Raw genomic sequence first — 17,921 nt, 5'->3', positions numbered from 1 at the left:
TCTTGGCCATTCTAGTTTCTTTAAAAAATATTGTTTTTCTAAGCAGTTGAATTAATAACAGATAATAACATCAGAAGAACTTCGTTATTTACATTATTACTAACGTTTAGAATGATTAACACTTCACAGGCTACGCTATTTTTAAAGTCACCTGGAAATATAATTTGTTTTCTTTCAAACATAAGAGTATATGCTTACGAACAATAACACAATTTTTTTAGTAATTTTTTGTCGCGATTTATATGTTTAAAAACATATAAAGTTGTTTGGGGGCTGACTCCGCCTACCCCTTTTGTGACGTCAATCGAGACAGACTTTGCCTGCAATGCGTATAGTAAACACACGTGCAAAGTACATGTATGTCCAAGTCGTGAGCAATACACCTGGTCGGCATTGCGGGAAAAAAACTTAAAAAAACTGTTTTTGAAACGTACAAACTCACGACTTGGTCCGTACATGAACTTTGCAATTGTGTTTACTCTACGCATTACAGGCAAAGTCTGCCTCGATTGACGTCACGAACAGCGCCCTCTCGGGTCGGGGTCTACTCTTAAATTTGTAAATAACATAAGAACTGATTTTTTTAAACCTTAGTTAACTGTGTATTCACATTCCACTCATCAAAACACATATATTAGTGACAAAAGCTTTAATTTGAAAAAAATAACTTCCAGGTGACTTTAAAGGTAATCTTCCTTTATAATGCACATAATGCGTACATTCATTAAGCAATATGCAGTTAAAAGTGCAAAGTATTTTTATAACCGCTTTCCGACCACGACTAAAACTGTTAAAAGAGCAATATAACTTTATTAAAACACATTATTGTTTACGCTAAAATATTAACTTTTTTTTTTTTTTTTTTTTTTTTCACTCCAGGCATCTGATTTCATATTCAGTTAATCTTTATACTATATACTTAGCTGTGTTTTTGTTGTTTTTCATATATAACTCGTTATATTCATAGTATTCATTTAATGGACTGTTCAACTAGATTATGTCATATACAATGAAAAAAAACTTCCTCTAGTTTTGTATACTGTCATCTATCAAAAAAACTGGCCTAGGAGCTTTTTACGAATCTAGCGTGATTCTCACGAACACGTGTAACCGTCTGTTTCATAAAACAATAATAGTGAATGCCTACCAGCAAAGCTTTTAGGTGTAATCCGATCCTATTATCAGTGTTAACACAGGTCCTCATGTAACAAATAGGTATAAAATAAGTTTACAATGGATTCAAACTAAAGAATTGGTGGCCTGTTTGATTTGAAATACTAAGCGGCCATCTTGAAAAAAATAGTAAATAATAAAGCCCTCATCCTCCTCTTTTTTTTAATTTCGGACGATCAACTAGTATTTTTTTTTATTTGGCCTTACCAGTATAGATATAGGGTTTACATTTTAAATTAGCCACTTCACTTTAGAAAATAACAATGACCTAATTGTATACATCACAAGATGATGCCATGTTAGCTTTTTCGAAATCTTTCGCGTTGGCGACGCGTGAGGCGGTGCTCCTTAAATACCTAAACTACACACAAACAATTATGGTAAATCACAATCTAGCAATAAAACTTAAAAGGGTTCTAAAAAAGGGGACTAACATGAAAAAAAGTTAAAATGTTAAATGGAATAATTTTAAACTTTAATTTTTTACCAACTTTAAGCACACCTTCAAACCTTAAAATTAAAAAAGGGGAAAATCTTGGTTAACATAAAATGGGAAAAATATACAGATCAATATAAATAATTTATTGATTTGCTAATAATAATTATCCTCAGTTTGAAACAAAACTTTTACTTTTATTTGTAATATTATAGTACTTTAAATGTTGAGTTGCCCTCCCCCAAAGTCTTTATGTTTATCTCTTTTTACAAATATATTTTAACTGATATAACTAATAACTAAACAACCATATAAATGATTGTCAACAAAAAACAGTTTACTCCTTCCGTATGCAATGTTTTTTGACAAAATTACAGAGACGTCTGTAAATTACGACACCCGTTGTCCTTTTCCCGATAAACAAATTAACTTTTTACATGATTATGAATGTTTTAAAAAACATCGAACGTTAAGAATTATTTTGCAAACTGTTTTTTCTTTTCTTTTTTACTTTTATGATGTTGATTTATTTGGTTGCAATCCAAAAGTAGACGGATGCCTTGATGGGTTAAAGTGGCTTGTGTTGGATTTCAAAATTATCGCTTCTTAAAGTTGCAGCGGGTTTGCTCCCTCATAAAAACGCATGGAATCCCGACCTTCAGGATGCGTTAGTAAATTTGTCTTTGTTTTAGAGTTTGGGTGGTTGAGTTTATCTGATGCGTCTGATTTTAAGCGAACTTCCCCAAAAAACACATCCGTAATCACTAGTTGGGAACTCAGTATTAAGATTAATCTCTCCATCATCACAACCATTAAACCACCAGCCTCCTTTCGACTCCTCGGCACAGTTCCTTACAACGTCGCCATCGTTGTCTCTGTCGTAGGTTGAGAATGGCTTGCCGTTTGCAGATAAAATCACACAATATGAGCTACCTGGAACAACAATGGTAAGTACCTTTTTAGTTTTAAAAGATGTTCCGCTGCTTCCCAAATTAATGTTAACTTGTAGAGGGGAGCGTTAGAGCAGTAGCGTCATCAAAACAAATAGGGATTTCTATACGTAATAATAACAACACGTCTACGAGCTTGGTGGTTTTAATGAGAGAGATCCTGCTTACCGTCTCCAATTTTTTTTGAACCGTCAACATGAAGACTGTAGTTTTCACCCGAGAGGCGAAAGTGAGAGAGTTCAACCTGCTGATGCTGATAATATATATTATAAAAAACCTTGACTTGAATCTCCCACGAGGTGGCGCCATCCTCAGTCAACTGACGGACCTTCTCATTTCCCAGCCAGAAGCTCCCACTAGTTAAGTCACCAAAGCCATCCCTGTACTCATTCCACCCGCGGGTGAAATTGCCTCCGGGAAACCCCCGCTGAATATACTTTAAAATCAAGAACACAGAAAAACAATCACCAAACCTAACAAACAAATATAAGGTCATTTGTAAAAGTGGTAATGAAACACCTATGTGTGCAAAGAAAACATTATTTTGATATCGTGTTTTGGGGTCCACAATGTGTTCAATTTGATAGCTGTCAGTATACGAACGAAAAAGTGAATAGGAAAACAACTAAGAGTCTGTTCAGCGTGTAACGTGTCCTGGTCATAGAGCTATATATATTGACAGCTCATCATATGGTCCTGGTGCACAATATTTGTTTCTAAACTGCGGATAACTACTAAAACAATGGGATGCTTTGTGAAGAGACTATTCAGGATTTAATTATAACTAGGAATAATTGCGGATAAGATATTAGCAGATTCAATGTAATCTGTCCATGACGTACAAGCCCGCCGACGTGTTGACGTTTTGTCTTCAAAATGTTGAATTTAACACAATTACTTGACTAAATAGTTTTGAATAGGTAGACATTTAAGTTTCGTGATATCACTTCCTTTGTAAATCGCACACTCTTTGAACTATAGAATATGGCAACTCTCAGCGAGTGGAACATAAAATTGTCATTCAGCTCATTGTGGAATCGTTGATAGAAAACGAACTTACAATCGATCCTGGCCATCCCCAGTAGGTCATGTCACAGAGTACATCAATGCCTTCTGGATACTTCAATGGGTAAATAGTGTAAACACCATCCTCACTATTACCAGCCCTGTAGTAGTCTTGACAGTCGTAGTATCTGGGCTCTAGAATGAAATCAGAAAGAAAACAAAAATGAATTTAGACATCACGGGCAACAGTCCGAGAAACTCAAGGTTTTGGCTCCGTTTTATGTGTATATAAAACACCCCCTCGAAATATTGTTTCGACCTCGAAACATTATTTCATTTCCCCATACTATTTCGTTCCTCATACTATTTCGTTCCTCCATACTATTTCGTTCCCGCCGCAGAAAAAAATGTAGGCTACCATTAAATGTGAATCTGTTGAAATTAGTGGCATCTTGCGGTTAAGATTTGAGTTATGAAGCTTTGAAAATTTTCCGCCCCAGAAACGGCCCTAATTGGTAGGACTCTGCATCTGTAGTACAACACCAGTGAAGAGTCCTATTAAGGGCTAGCGTACAATTAATATTCTCACCAGCACAGGTATTTCCCATCCACTCTTTCGGGCATGTACACGTGCAGGTTGTTTCATTGAGCTTACCGCCATTACCACAGCCAGTCAACGCACACTCTGGAAAACAAAGAATGAATCTCTTGAATTAAAGACAGTGGACACTGTTGGTAATTGTCAAAGACCAGTCTTCTCACTTGTGTATCTCAACATACATAAAATAACCAACCTGTGAAAATTTGAGCTCAATCGGTCGACAAAGTTGCGAGATAATAATGAAAGAAAAAACACCCTTGTCACACGAGGTTGTGTGCTTTCAGATGCTTGATTTCGAGACCTCAAATTCTAAACTTGAGGTCTTGAAATCAAATTCGTGGAAAATTACTTCTTTCTCGAAAACTACGTCACTTCAGAGGGAGCCGTTTCTCACAATGTTTTATACCATCAACCTCTCCCCATTACTCGTTATCAAGTAAGGTTGTATGCTTATAATTATTTTGAGTAATTGCCAATAATGTTCCACTGCCTTTAAAGTAATCGTGTTAGAACAACTTTCTGTTGCTTTCAAGGCCGTCCAAAGACTGGACTAATGCAGAAAGTCTGCAAGTAAATACAATCGAAGTAAGTTGTAGTTTTGTAGGTGAAAGTGGTACCTTGGAATTAGAAACACGATCTAGGAAATATTACAGGATTGCGAAAAAAAATGTTTATTTAACTCATTGGATTCAGTGAGAGAAAGTGTATCTTTTGGTGACCTCTGTGTTACTTTAATTGAGTATGCTCATTAAACTGTTGTTAGTGAGAGCAAAATTACTCTCCTTAGTTCACTTCTTTGATTTATGGAGAGTGATTAGCAAATCAAAGTAAATCAAAGTATCGAACATGAAAGACATTCATACTCACTAGTACAGGTATTTCCCTTCCACTCTTTCGGGCATGTACACGTGCAGGTTGCTGCATCGAGCGTACCGCCATTCTCACAGTCAGTCAATGCACACTCTGAAACAAATAATCTCTCGAGAGTAAATACTGTAATAACGTGTTGTGGCTTTTAAATATGACTAATGACTGGACTGCTGTAGTAACTCCGTATAGGTAGACAAAAATCAGAGAACTGAAAATAGGTATGTAATGTTTTTTGGAGTACTGCCTTTTATAAAAACAAAAATATTGACCAAAAAAGGAGACCGCCAATATAGGGCTAGTTAGCTCTGTTGGTAGAGCGCCGGCACGTTCATCCGGAGGTCGTTGGTTCGAATCTATCTCTAGTCAATTTAGAAATCATTTAAAAATTTACCCAGTCAGTTTCCCTTGTGGTTTATATTGATATTTGTACAAAGCGACGATAAGAACTGGAGCAGACCGAACAGTCGTTTTTTCCCCAGCAGAACATCTACATTTCTTGCTACACTTACCAGTACATGTTTTGCCGGTCCAGGTTTGAGCACACGAACAATGGCAGGGATCGTCTATGAATGTACCTCCGTTTTCACAAGTCAGTGAACAATCTGAGAGTAATAATAAGTATAAAGGCCATCATTTAGACTGATAATGAAAATCAGTTTATGAAGAAGTATACTTGAATCGTCAAGTGGAGCTCATCTCAAAAATTGTCCTAAATAATTGATTGAAATAATTTGTTGCAACTGTGTTTTTGTGTTTGTATAAATACACGTTTTTAAAGAGCAAGGTCTGGGAGGGCACATCTTGTTTTAGGACATTTAATTTGACTAGTGCATTTCCCTGGACAGCCTTTAATTGTTTTTATAATTATTTTATTGTCCGGAGGATTAAAATAAAATAAGAAAATAAAATTGTTAATCACAATCAAGAACTCTGTTCGATTTCAATATTTATTTGAGAGATTGTTTTCTTGGCATAGAAGTCTAAGACTGTCTTGAGAACAATAACGGTTTCGACATATTTTGTTTCGTCCACCTTTGATCCACATAATCATCGATTTTGTTTTCCGTCCATTTTCCAACTACCGAGAGTAAATTACTGACTCAATTTTAGAATATTGTGTTATAAATTGGTCAATAGAGGGGGTGTTCATATTATTTAGTATCCAAGCTACTCACTTTCACAGTCAAAGTAGTTGAATATTTCAAAGTCGAGGTCTGTGAAGAGAGGGTGATCGGTGTAAAACGGATCAAACCCTCTCTCGGGTGTATACGTGTTCATGCCCCCAGGGTAGATGCTGGTACACTGGCATCGAAGGCGGTGATTTAACGGCATGACCCACCGTATAATGCCGTTCTCCTTAGGGTTAGGTTCCCTCCCGAAGCTGCAACCAAATGCTGTGACTGGTGCAAACCCATACCAGGATGCTTGAACAAAAGAACCATTAAAATAAAATAAATCATTGGTTTATGTTATCTAAGATCCAATTTTGACACTTTGTTTTGATGTTGTTCCGAAGCGATACTTTAATAGCGTCTGATTTGAGTCTATAAGGGCCATCTCATACAATGCAACTATAGGCAACTATATGAGCTATCTTAAAGAACATATTTCTTTCAAATGCGACTCTAAATTTGTTCTTGGGGGTTGGATTACATTTTTTGAAGATTAGACCCACGTGCCACCAAATTTGTCCTGATGTAGCATGCAAGGCAGTTGATTGCGTCCAAGATGCCCGTAAAAGACGTCTATTGTGACAGGGTCATAACACTTAAAGACACCACTATATCCTTCAACATTTCAGAGTGTTCTCAAATGTACTTTTCTTGTTTTTGGAAACTTGAAGCTTTAAAACTGAGACTGTTGTTGATTGTTTTACGTCCCAAATAATTAAACAATGGTGTAACAAACGAAATAAGTAAATTCCGACGTTGACCGCCATCTTTGATGACAAACAATAAAATCGTGCGCGCCTGTATGCGAGCTGTGCAATACCTTTAGCCATGATAACACTTCTTGTGTTCAAACAGTTTTATGCAGTTACGCCCTGTACGTTTTCAGATTTTGAAACAACAGAATAAAATGTTATTATAGCCATGTAGTAATTTGATAAGTAATAACTTCAAATCTGTTTTGTCTATTCACACGCAGGCAACGGATTTAGTGATAGTTCCAGCAATATCATTTAATGTGGCAATGCCATACAAAGGCACTTGGTTATAGGGCTTATTCAATATGCCTTAGTCCTGCTCTAGAACTGCAAGGGTCTTGGGTTCGAATCCCACCCGAGTAACATGCCTGCTATATTTTTTCACAGGACTCGGGAGAGTACTGAGTATACAGTGCTAACACACATCGGTGTATGGGTAAAAACCAAAAATTAATATACCTTAGTCATGCTTTCTCCATCTTGGCCATGTTCCTTGAATCAAATAACAATAATGAATGCTAATAATAATTGTGCAAAGGGGAACCGGGCTATTATTTTTTTTTCTTCCAGCCTCGGTTTAGTTACACTGATGTCAATGGGAAAAATTCAAGGTCAGGCCCGTAATCAGGGGGGGCAAATGTTGATATATATATTTGTTTTGTTTTTTTGTTTTGTTTTTTGGTTGGGGGGGGGGCGCCCCCCTCCCTTCCACGGTTACGGGCCTGCACTTAAAGGAGGCTGCACTTAAAGGTATATAACAAAAATGCAAACATCAGTTCTAAGTTGGCCATATGTGCCCCCTTCCCCCCCCCCTGATGAAAATGGAAAACTGTAATTGTTTTATTCACTGCTTCTACACATCAATGTGTATGGTATTTTGCTCCACCAAGCCCTATTGATGCACAACCTTGTTCTATAAAGCTGCCTCAGTGACCGTCACAAAATCAAACACAGTAATCGTTCCTTAATTGTACACACGTTCTCTGTTCCTCCTTTACAGCCTTGGCCGATGCTTATCTTTTTATAGCATATCAGATTGTCAGACGGGTCATGATAAGGAGCTTTCATTTTACCATAGAGATTTTTACGTGCGGTACATCACTCTTAACATTCATGTCAATGCAAACTGTTGGTTGAAAGCCTATACACAACAGTGTTTGACAGAACAAAGCATTTAAGAATTATTAGGTGTTCGGGCCAACAGCCCGGAACACCTCTTATTTTTGTTCGGTTTTTTTTTTTATTGATACTTCTTCTTCTTCTTCTTCTTCTTCTTCTTCTGTACGTCCCTTGTCCCCCTACAAAAACATCTTTTCAAACATCGTATGAACTTGAAACTTCACACATAGTTAGCGATTTATTAGGAGAAGAAACCGTGTGAGTTACGTCATGATGACGTCATCAATTCTTGAGTTATGAATATTCAAAGTTTATTAATTCAAAAAATCATAACTTTTGATCTACATGAGGGATTCTTACAATCGAAACATCATCGGAATCGTCATTGAAAACTCCGTAAACGCCCCACAGACATGACCCCATTTTGATGTTGTCTTCCGGCTCAAAAGAGAGGTTGAAAATTTCAAAATTCACGTCTAAAGAACAACGTAAATCCCCATTGGTATGTGCATAAACATTGCACGTAGCCATACACACAACGTGTAGTGTATTAGCGGTGCAGCAGAGCACGCTCCAGTGATCATCCATTCTGCTTATTAGCGGCGATTGTCCGCTAAAAAAATCACACTTCCCAAGCACATATAAAGTTGAAACTTCACACATAGTTAGATATGTATAAGGAGAAGAAACCGTTTGAGTAATGTCACGATGACGTCATCAATTCTTGAGTTATGAATTTTCAAAGTTTATTATTTCAAAAAATCATAACTTTTGATCTACATGATGGGTTGTTACAATCGACACATCATCGGAAAGTTCGTTAAAAACTTCGTAAATGCCTCGCAGACGTGATCCCATTTTGAGCTCGTCTTCTGGTTCAAAATTGAGTTTGAAAGTTCACAATTTCTTGTATAAAGAACTACGAAATTTCCCCATTGATTGTGCGTAACACTTGTGGCGTGCACGTGTAGTGTACTAGGCATAAGTTATTTGGTGGCATGCTGCCAAGTTTGTTGTACTCTGTGCCATAGCGTGATATGCATAGAGCTATATAGCTATGCAGAACGCTGCGAAAACGATTTCATTTCAATCTTCAGCGTCAAATTGTTCAAATGTTACCCTTCTGATGGCTTAGTGGTCAATGTTTAATTGAAGACGAAGTTTCGCTGAGATGGCCACCTACTTCAGTGATTCATGGGACTTTTAATTATGTGAGAAAACAACAGTACAAAATGACGAACATTGGTCATGTTTTGGTTAAACACCGAGAAGAATAGAGACGTTACATCGATCGACCACTCCCCCCGGGTGAAGGGCGTTTTGGGCCCACGGAATTCACGTCAGTATTACGATATCTATTACTTCTTGAACTTAGCATAATCATCAATTGTTTTGATTATTTGTTAAAACAACTATCCAAGTTATTTTGAGTTAAATATTTTGAAGAAAAAAAAATCTCTGAAATAACATAAGCCCTTTCAAACTTTCTCTAGTAGGAAAGGACGTTACGTAAACTAATCTATTTCTACCTCCATGCACAGACATGGATGTTACAATACAAAACATTCAAAGAAAACAGAATGGTTAAAGCATAAGGCCCAAGCTATTAGGAGTGGTCTTGCTAAAATAAACTGCCGGATTAAACAAAACTTTAGTACAAACAAATCAATAAAACAATCCAGATTTTCATCTTCTTCTTCTCTTCGTCCCTTGTCCTCGAACAAAAGCACACTTCCCAAACTCGTATGAACTTGAAACTTCGCACATAGTTAGATATGGATTAGGAGTGGAATAATGTGTTAGTTAGGTCATGATGACGTCATCCATTCTTGAGTAATAAAAATTCAAATTATTATTTCAAAAAATCATTATTTTTGATCCACGTTTTCTTTTTTTACTTCTTTTTTAAAATATTATCAATAGAGCGCGAAAAAGCTTCATGAAGAATAGTCTTCGTTCAAGGCGGTTAAAACATACATGCCCCTTACAGTCTTTTCTTCAGTCGTCAGTCAATATTTCCTAAGTTCATATTTCCTAAACTACATAAGCTATTTTGACAATCTGTACATCATATGAAAGGGCTTTACGTACTTGACAGAAATGGATATGTTGGTGAACTTTCGTTGACCTTTTGACCTGTTTAAACGGGAAGTGACTGTGAAATGATTTGAAAGGGCGTGGTTTATTGTCTTTTAGGTCGAAATAAACATCCTTTGATGCTTTACCATCACACCATACAAGTCTGGCAAAGGTCTGGTTTAAAACAAATATTACCGATGACGTCACCAAACATACACTTTTACTAGATGACGTAATCATGTGGTTTTGACAGTTTTTGTAATTTGAATCATTTATTACAAATCTTGAGAACAAAGCAAGGTGTAATATTTGTTTTTTAATCCAGGCTTTTACTCCCGGAAACCGAACACCTTGAGTTTGTTCACAAACTCTCAATCTCTAGTTTCATTTCTTATAGTAAGTGATTATGAAAATTTGAGTCTAAGGAGCGTTACCGTTGTAATATAGGTTTTCCCGGCCAATTTCAGCAAAAAATCCATTTATTTTGAATAACTCCTTGCTCAATCAATTTTGTTTTGAAAATGAATGCACTTTGAATCAGCATTCAAGAGTCAAAGGGAGTTATACAATTTCAACAGATAAGCATTTACTGGTCAACTTACATCATTCAATTTCATCAGGCCGCAAGACTCATTCAATTTCGTTAAAGCCAGCAGCTAGAGCTGGTCAACCATTCATTTCCATTAATGGGCAAACATTTTCCAAACATTTTCCAAATGTTTGCATTCAAATTAAAATTCTTCGTTGGGCCTATGTGCTTATACTCATTCGTTGTTGCCTATGTTGGACAAATAACTCATGAACAATGCGTCAGATGGTATAGCCCTAGCCAGACCTACATGCCAAGATGTCTTGCACGTCAGATCATTGAAGGTTTAAGAAGAAGAAGATGGAGACAAACATAACCCAGAAAAATAACACAAATAGAACAAAATATGTAGAACAAACAAAGAAAGAACCTGTGAAACATAGAGTTTAACTTATTTGTAGGTTTGAGAACGAACCCTTATAATTTTCAGCTTTGTGTTTCCATAAACTTAACTTGTTAACAGAGAAAAAGAACCTGTGTAAAAAAAAAAAAAAAAACATGATAACATTAAGTTTAACTTATTTGTAAATTTGAGAACAAACCCTTATGATTTTAAGCTTTGTGTTTCCCTAAACAAAGACTCGTTAATTTCTAGCTTGTTTGACAAGTTCTGGACATAGCAAAAACAAATACAACAAGGCTAAATGCAAACAAAAAGGTTTTAATTTCAATGTTACCGGATACAGGTTTTAACTTACAGGGGAACAAGGCAACCAAAGGAAACATTTATTCAAATTAAGAAAACAAAATGTTGTAAATAATGTAAAGTACATGGAAACACCTAGGAAAACATCTGTATCAGTGAGCTCTAGTTTCCAGTTCACTCAGCCCAAATACCTTAAATTCCAATATCTCTCGCATCATAAACACAAAAAATATCGAAGTCTAAAACTATTTATGGTTAATAAAAACATTGATAGAAATTGTAAACCCCAAAAAGAACTTAAATGTACACAGTGATTCTAAAGAAGAAAAAAAGAACAAAATTGTGTATTTTATATTTTTTATTTTATTTTTCTATTTTTATTTTTTTATTACCCTCATTGCACAATTTGTTTACATCGGCGCAAAGGGGAAACCCCGAGCAGGAACACAGGGCCACTAAAAGTTGTGACCCTTGTTCACAATCAACTCCGAAAGACAAGGGCAAGCACAACCACAGGCAAACAACCGAAGAAGACAAAGAAATACTATAAAAGGTAAAACAAAATCACAAAGTGGACGGCAAATTAAAGATGGCAAAAAATTATTGCACAACCATGATAAAAACAAATTTTAGGAGAATAACCTAATAAATATTTAAAAAAATAGACATGGCACATCAACAACAACCATCTCTCTATTAGCTCTGAGACTCAAGGTAAAAAAAGAGAAAACAGTATAAAAAAAATATAAAACGAGTTATAATGAAATAACAGCAACTACTCACTATTCACCCAGTAAAAAAGATGGGACACAAAACACTTGACTGTATAAAGAGAGCTTTAAATCCCGACGTCACAAAATCCCACGCATGAGGTTAGTGATTTCTAATTAACAATTTCCCTTTTGGTTTCTAGAATAGGGAGAACGTGTTTAAAACAAACCACGTCTGCTTTAAAGAAGTTTTTTAAGGCATTTGACATCTTTAGGAAATTGTGAAAGACCAGTCTTTTCACCTGGTGTATCTCAACATACACATGAAATAACAATTCTGTGAAAATTTGAACTCATTGGTCGACGAAGTTGCGAGAGAATAATGGAAGAAAAATCACCCGTGTCACACGAAAATGTGTGCTTTCAGATGCTTGAATTCCAATTCAAATAAAAAATTATTTGAGTGAGAAATTACTTTTTTTTCAAAACCTACGTTACTTCAGAGGGAGTCGTTTCTCAAAATGTTTTATACTATCAGCAGCTCTTCATTGCTCGTTACCGAGTAAGTTTGTTTGTATGCTTACAATTATGTTGAGCAATAAATAGTGTCTAATGCCTTAAAAGGTTGGGTCATAGATTGGTAAGCACTAACAACCACAAAAACATTAACACTTACTTGGTGAGAAGCAATGCAGCAGATTAGGATTTGAGATACTTCGTTGTGAATTTTACAACATAAACAAAAATATATACAAGTATTAAACAAAATTTAAAAATATGTGACGTTTTTATCTTAGAGCGTCTTGGCGTTTTTTAAGATATCGCCGAAAATCGAGAGAATTCTGTCAGTGTATGGAGAATATCCCGTAAGTGGAATGTACAATCTGATAAATCAAAGTGTCATGAATATGAGACCCTTTTTCAGATTAAACTGTCTTTGAATTCATTTCTGTAGAAAATCATTAGGAATCCTTTCTCCAAATTAATGGTATAATACCAACAGCTGCAGTGCTTTGCACCAAGTATGTTTGTACTGCCAATAATTTTTGGAGCAGTTAACAAAGTTTTATCCTCCCTAAAGAAACATGTACTCGATTGTCAAGTCTTCGCAATCCTGCTCAAGAGTTTTGGGCTACCGCGTTCCTTATTCGAAAGAAAACAAGTAATGAACGATCTACAAATAGAATTTTCAAAGCTGGATTTGGACTTACCGATACCCACAGTAGTAATGAAGCTAACCCACTGCGTGCTGTGCATCTTCCCGTTTCTATCGGCGTCTTAGGCACCAGTAAGTTACGCCAAATCCTCCAATGTTCAATGAATAAACACAGCGAATTTAGAAAAACAACAACGCCTAAAACTCACACAGTTGTACACGAAAGGCGACTCCTTCACAGCCAGCAATCTGGCATACTGGAGTCTCGTGGTCTTTCCAAGTACAATCTCTGCTTGGCGCCGTGATTAACTTTGGGCGTTGCCTTCTGAAGATGCGCCGACCAATCAAATGACAGCATGACAGGGGATTCATGATAGTCCGGAAAATTAAACGCACGCACCGAGAACGATGAGTAGGTGGCTGCATTTATCATACATGTAACAGTATCAATATTGATTTACATTTTATCATCGCACACCCGTATAATGCCAGTTGGAGACTTTGGAACGCTAGGTGGCGGCAGATAAGTTCTGGGTGTTCACGTAGTCCTAATCAGGCGCAGGCACCCCCCCCCTCCCCCCCCCCCCCCCACACACACACTCCATGTAAATAATGTGGTTCAACATCCAAATATAAATCGAAATTATTCCATTCCTCGAGATAACCCTTTGCACCTGAATGATCAAGCCGGTGATATTGTCCTCAAGTACGCCTATATGTTTATGACTGAGAAAAAGAAACGCATTCTCTTTAGTCAGGTTGGTGTTGTTGTTGTTTTTTTGACGGGCATATCTTTTTCTTGTGAGATAGATACAATACTTTTCCACCACAGTAAAGTTTAAATTTGTAAAAAATCAGCAGGTAATTATCGTGTGCCCCCCCCCCCCTTTCTTTCTAGCGCTCTTTTTCGTCATGCTGGGTGGACTCTATTTTAAGTAGAATGTCTCTTCAGATAACGCGAGATTATTAAGGGGGACAATTAATTCGATGTTTGGGGTTGTTAGTTGCAGAATCTACGTCACCTGTGTGGTTGACCTTATCTGGAGTTACACACAAATTAACTCTAGAACACAAAGACTTTGGGTTTTGTGCAATTTTATTTAAATTGTGAACACAAGCACGAAATTGACATACAAATATATTAAACATTCTAACCAACTCATTAAATTTTAGATTACAAATTTCTTAAAATATCTTGAGGACTAATTTTGAACATTAAGGTTCTCTAATTAGGTTTGAAAAGGGAAGGTATTATGTTTGGTTATGTAGAGAAATAATTTGTTGTTTATTCAATCACGTGGATCGGGAAATGATCGCTCCGGATTTTCGGCAATATCTCAAAAATGTCACCACCTTTTGAATCGAAATTCTCATAGGTCAATTTTATTGTATAAACTCTTTATTTATAGCAACAAAACAATCAAAATACTTTCCAATTAAACAAAATCTTGAAGCGGCTCAGCGAGGACCGGTCACCCAATGGGTCCCACGTCTTGGTCATACCACTAGTTTCTTTAAATGTTATTGTTGTTATAAGCAGTTGAATTATTTCCAAAAAAAAAAAAACACCAGAAGAATGTCATTGTTACACCATTTCTGAAGTGTTTCCTCATGAATACACACATAACATTAATTTTTTTATACTACACTTTCACAGGAAATACTAGTATTACTTCATATACTAGTTTTCTTCTTAATGCAAATATTACGTGCATTAATTAAAAATCAACAGTGTGCAGTTTAAGGTGCAATTTTTTTAACATTTCAGTTGAAGGCACTTGATACTAATTACTCAAAATAATTGTTATCATAAAAACTTACTTGCTTACGACTCCGAGCAATGGGGAGCTTTTTATAGTATAATACATTGCGAGAAACGGCTCCCACTAAATTTAACATAGGTTTCGAGAAAGAAGTTATTTTCCTCTAAAATATTTGGAATTTGATTTCGAGACCTCATAATTAGATTTTGAGGTCCCGAAATCAAGCATATGTAAGAACACAACTTCGTGTGACAAGGGTTTTGTTCTCCCTTCTCACTTGGTGTGTCTCAACATAAGCCTTAAAACCTCGGAAAATTTGAGCTTAATTGGTCGTCGAAGTTGCGAGATAATAATAAAAGAAAAAGCACCCTTGTCGCACGAAGTTGTGTGCTTTCAGATGCTCAAAATCTAATTTTGAGGTCTCGAAATGGAAAATTACTTCTTTCTCGAAAACTACGTTACTTAAAGGCACTGGACACTGTTGGTAATTACTCAAAATAGTATTAGCATAAAACCTTACTTGGTAATGAACAATGGGGAGAAGTTGATAGTAAACAACATTGTGAGAAACGCCTCCCTCTGAAGTGACGTAGTTTTCGAGAAAGAAGTAATTTTCCGCGAATTTGATTTCGAGACCTCAGATTTAGATTTGAGGTCACGAAATCAAGCATCTGAAAGCACACAACGTCGTGTAAGACCGGTGTTTTTCTTTCAATATTATCTCGCAACTTCGACGACCAATTGAGCTCAAATTTTCACAGGTTTGTTATTTCTATGCATATATTGTTGAGATACACCGAGTGAGAAGACTGGTCTTTGACAAATAACCAATAGTGTCCAGTGTCTTTCCAATGAATTGTAACAACCGCTTCTCGTGTACGATTAAAAGTGTTCAGTTAAATTAGCATCAGGCCCCTATAAGTGACTAAAACAGTACACATATATTTTTTACGCTAAACAAAATGTAGTTCTTTTACTCCAGGCATCAGTGTCTCGATACTATACTTATAAGCTTCTGCTGTTTGGTCTTTTACCCTTTGTGCATGCAGCAATCAGCATTGTTATACCTCTGTACAAATTGTGAAGTTTGATTGGTCGAGAACCAATCACGTGCCGTGCAACAAATGCGCCTGTATTTGAATGCATTCATCCCGTGCGTATAGGTTGACATTGATTAAGAATGGAGTTTAATACTTAAAAATAAAATGTTCTTAAGTGGACAGTTCACATATGAATAAGTCAAACGCAAAGACAAATCAATCTCGCTAGGTGTGTATGCTGTCATCAATTACCATCTTGATGGGTTTAAAAGTTTCAAATTCACAAGGTAACTTGCTGTGCCCCACCCCCCCCCCCTCCACCAAGCTGACGAATAACATTTAACTGTTACACAGATACTTCTAAAGAAGTTGGTATTTACCTCGTTTTACAAGTTTTGGCCATTTAAAAAAACAAAACGCGTTTGCAATGCAAAAAGTTTGACGGTACTTATGGTAAAAAAAATCAAATTAAAACACAAACCTTCTCTTAAAAACAAAAAAGTTCAAGCAATTAATTGATGAAGTGATAAAATGTTAAACTTTAACTTTCTACCAACTTATAACAAAAACTCCAACCTTGGAATTAGTATGAAGTAACCCTCAAAAAGGGTTAGTTTCCACAAAATGGGGAAAAGTCATAAAGATTAAAAGTCAGTAATGATTAAAACAATAAAAACATCGCATTCTTCAAATAAGACAAAACTTTGATTTTGTTTTTTTTAAAGGGAAGGTACACGTCGTTTGGTAATTACTCAAAACAAATTTTAACCTAAAACTGACTTGGTAACGAGCATTGGAGAGCTGTTGATAGTATAAAACATTGTGAGAAACGGCTCCCTCTAAAGTAGCATAGATTTTCGAATAAGAGGTAATTTATCACTAAAAAAATAAATGTCTTCTAGCTAGAAGTCTTTTATTCCTATCTGAAAGCATACAAATTCGTTCAACAAGGGTGTTTTATTCTGTCATAATTTTCTCCCAACTCCGATGACCAATTGAGCTCAAATTTTCACAGATTTGTTATTTTATGCATATGTTGAGATACACCAAGTGAGAACACTGGTAATTTACGATTACCTAGTGTACTTTCCCTTTAAAAAGTAGGCTACTTGACACATTGTAAATCCCCTCCCCCCTGACTAACCTATGGAAAGTTAAGCTTTAACCTTTACAACTTTGTTTTACAAGTAAGTGCTTTAATAGTTAATGACAATAATTTAATGATGATAAAACGTAGTACATACTTCCATTGACGGTTTTTTTTTAATTCGTTGTCGATCCATCAGACAAATTATTAACATAATTTGTTTTATAATATCTTAAAATACTTGACAGCGCTGTTTTTATTCCTATGGCGCTGGAGGCTTTTCGTGGAACTCAGCATTTTTGCCTAGCATGGCACTGGTCAAACTGTTTTTTTTTTTTTTTTTCGTTACGAAACTATTTTTCATTTACGATGAATTCAGTACACACTAGAAATGTTACACTGGTTAAAACTGTAAGTTCAAGAAAATTAGTTGATGGTTTGTTTTGTTGATCAATCGCTATGAATTGGTATAACGTGGAAGTGTCATTGGTTGTTTCTGTATGGACGTGTTGTAATCCTAAAAAGAACTCTGGTTGATTTGTTTGTAGGCTCATGTCACTCAATCACTTTTTCTCGTTGAATGTACAGTTTATGGCGTATAGAAAAAATCAAGAGGTGTCAATGTTGTCCGTCGACAATTTTTTTTTTTTTATTCGAAGATATTTTTCAGGTGGTTTGGTTTTCATAAAAAGCGCAGGAAATATGAAGTTTTAAATTCAGGATTCTGTGGCAAATTTGTATTTGCTTTAGGGTGTGGGTGGTTAAGTTTC

General features: G+C 35.9%; 1 protein-coding gene across 1 annotated transcript; it reads right to left on the bottom strand.

Moving 5' to 3' along the window:
• Positions 1–1,958: 1,958 nt before the first annotated feature.
• LOC139938981 (microfibril-associated glycoprotein 4-like) lies at positions 1,959–6,367 on the bottom strand. The gene is made up of 6 exons (XM_071934672.1): positions 6,211–6,367; positions 5,545–5,637; positions 4,154–4,249; positions 3,620–3,759; positions 2,728–2,995; positions 1,959–2,542 (listed from the first exon to the last, which is right to left on the bottom strand). The coding sequence occupies exons 1-6, from the start codon at positions 6,365–6,367 to the stop codon at positions 2,319–2,321; spliced, it is 978 nt and encodes a 325-aa protein (XP_071790773.1). The 3' UTR covers positions 1,959–2,318.
• Between the last annotated feature and the right edge of the window lie 11,554 nt (positions 6,368–17,921).

Source organism: Asterias amurensis, chromosome 6 (assembly GCF_032118995.1).
Source record: "Asterias amurensis chromosome 6, ASM3211899v1".
Classification (NCBI taxonomy): Eukaryota; Metazoa; Echinodermata; class Asteroidea; order Forcipulatida; family Asteriidae; genus Asterias; species Asterias amurensis.
This window is presented reverse-complemented; position numbering and strand designations above follow the sequence as displayed.

Coding starts and splice junctions, on each gene's coding strand:
- LOC139938981 (XM_071934672.1), bottom strand. CDS start 6,367: ATGCCGTTAAATCACCGCCTTCGATGCCAGTGTACCAGCATCTACCCT. Junction 4,250..5,544: donor GACCGGCAAAACATGTACTG/GTAAGTGTAGCA, acceptor TTTGTTTTCCAG/AGTGTGCGTTGACTGGCTGT. Junction 3,760..4,153: donor GATGGGAAATACCTGTGCTG/GTGAGAATATTA, acceptor ATTTCATTCTAG/AGCCCAGATACTACGACTGT.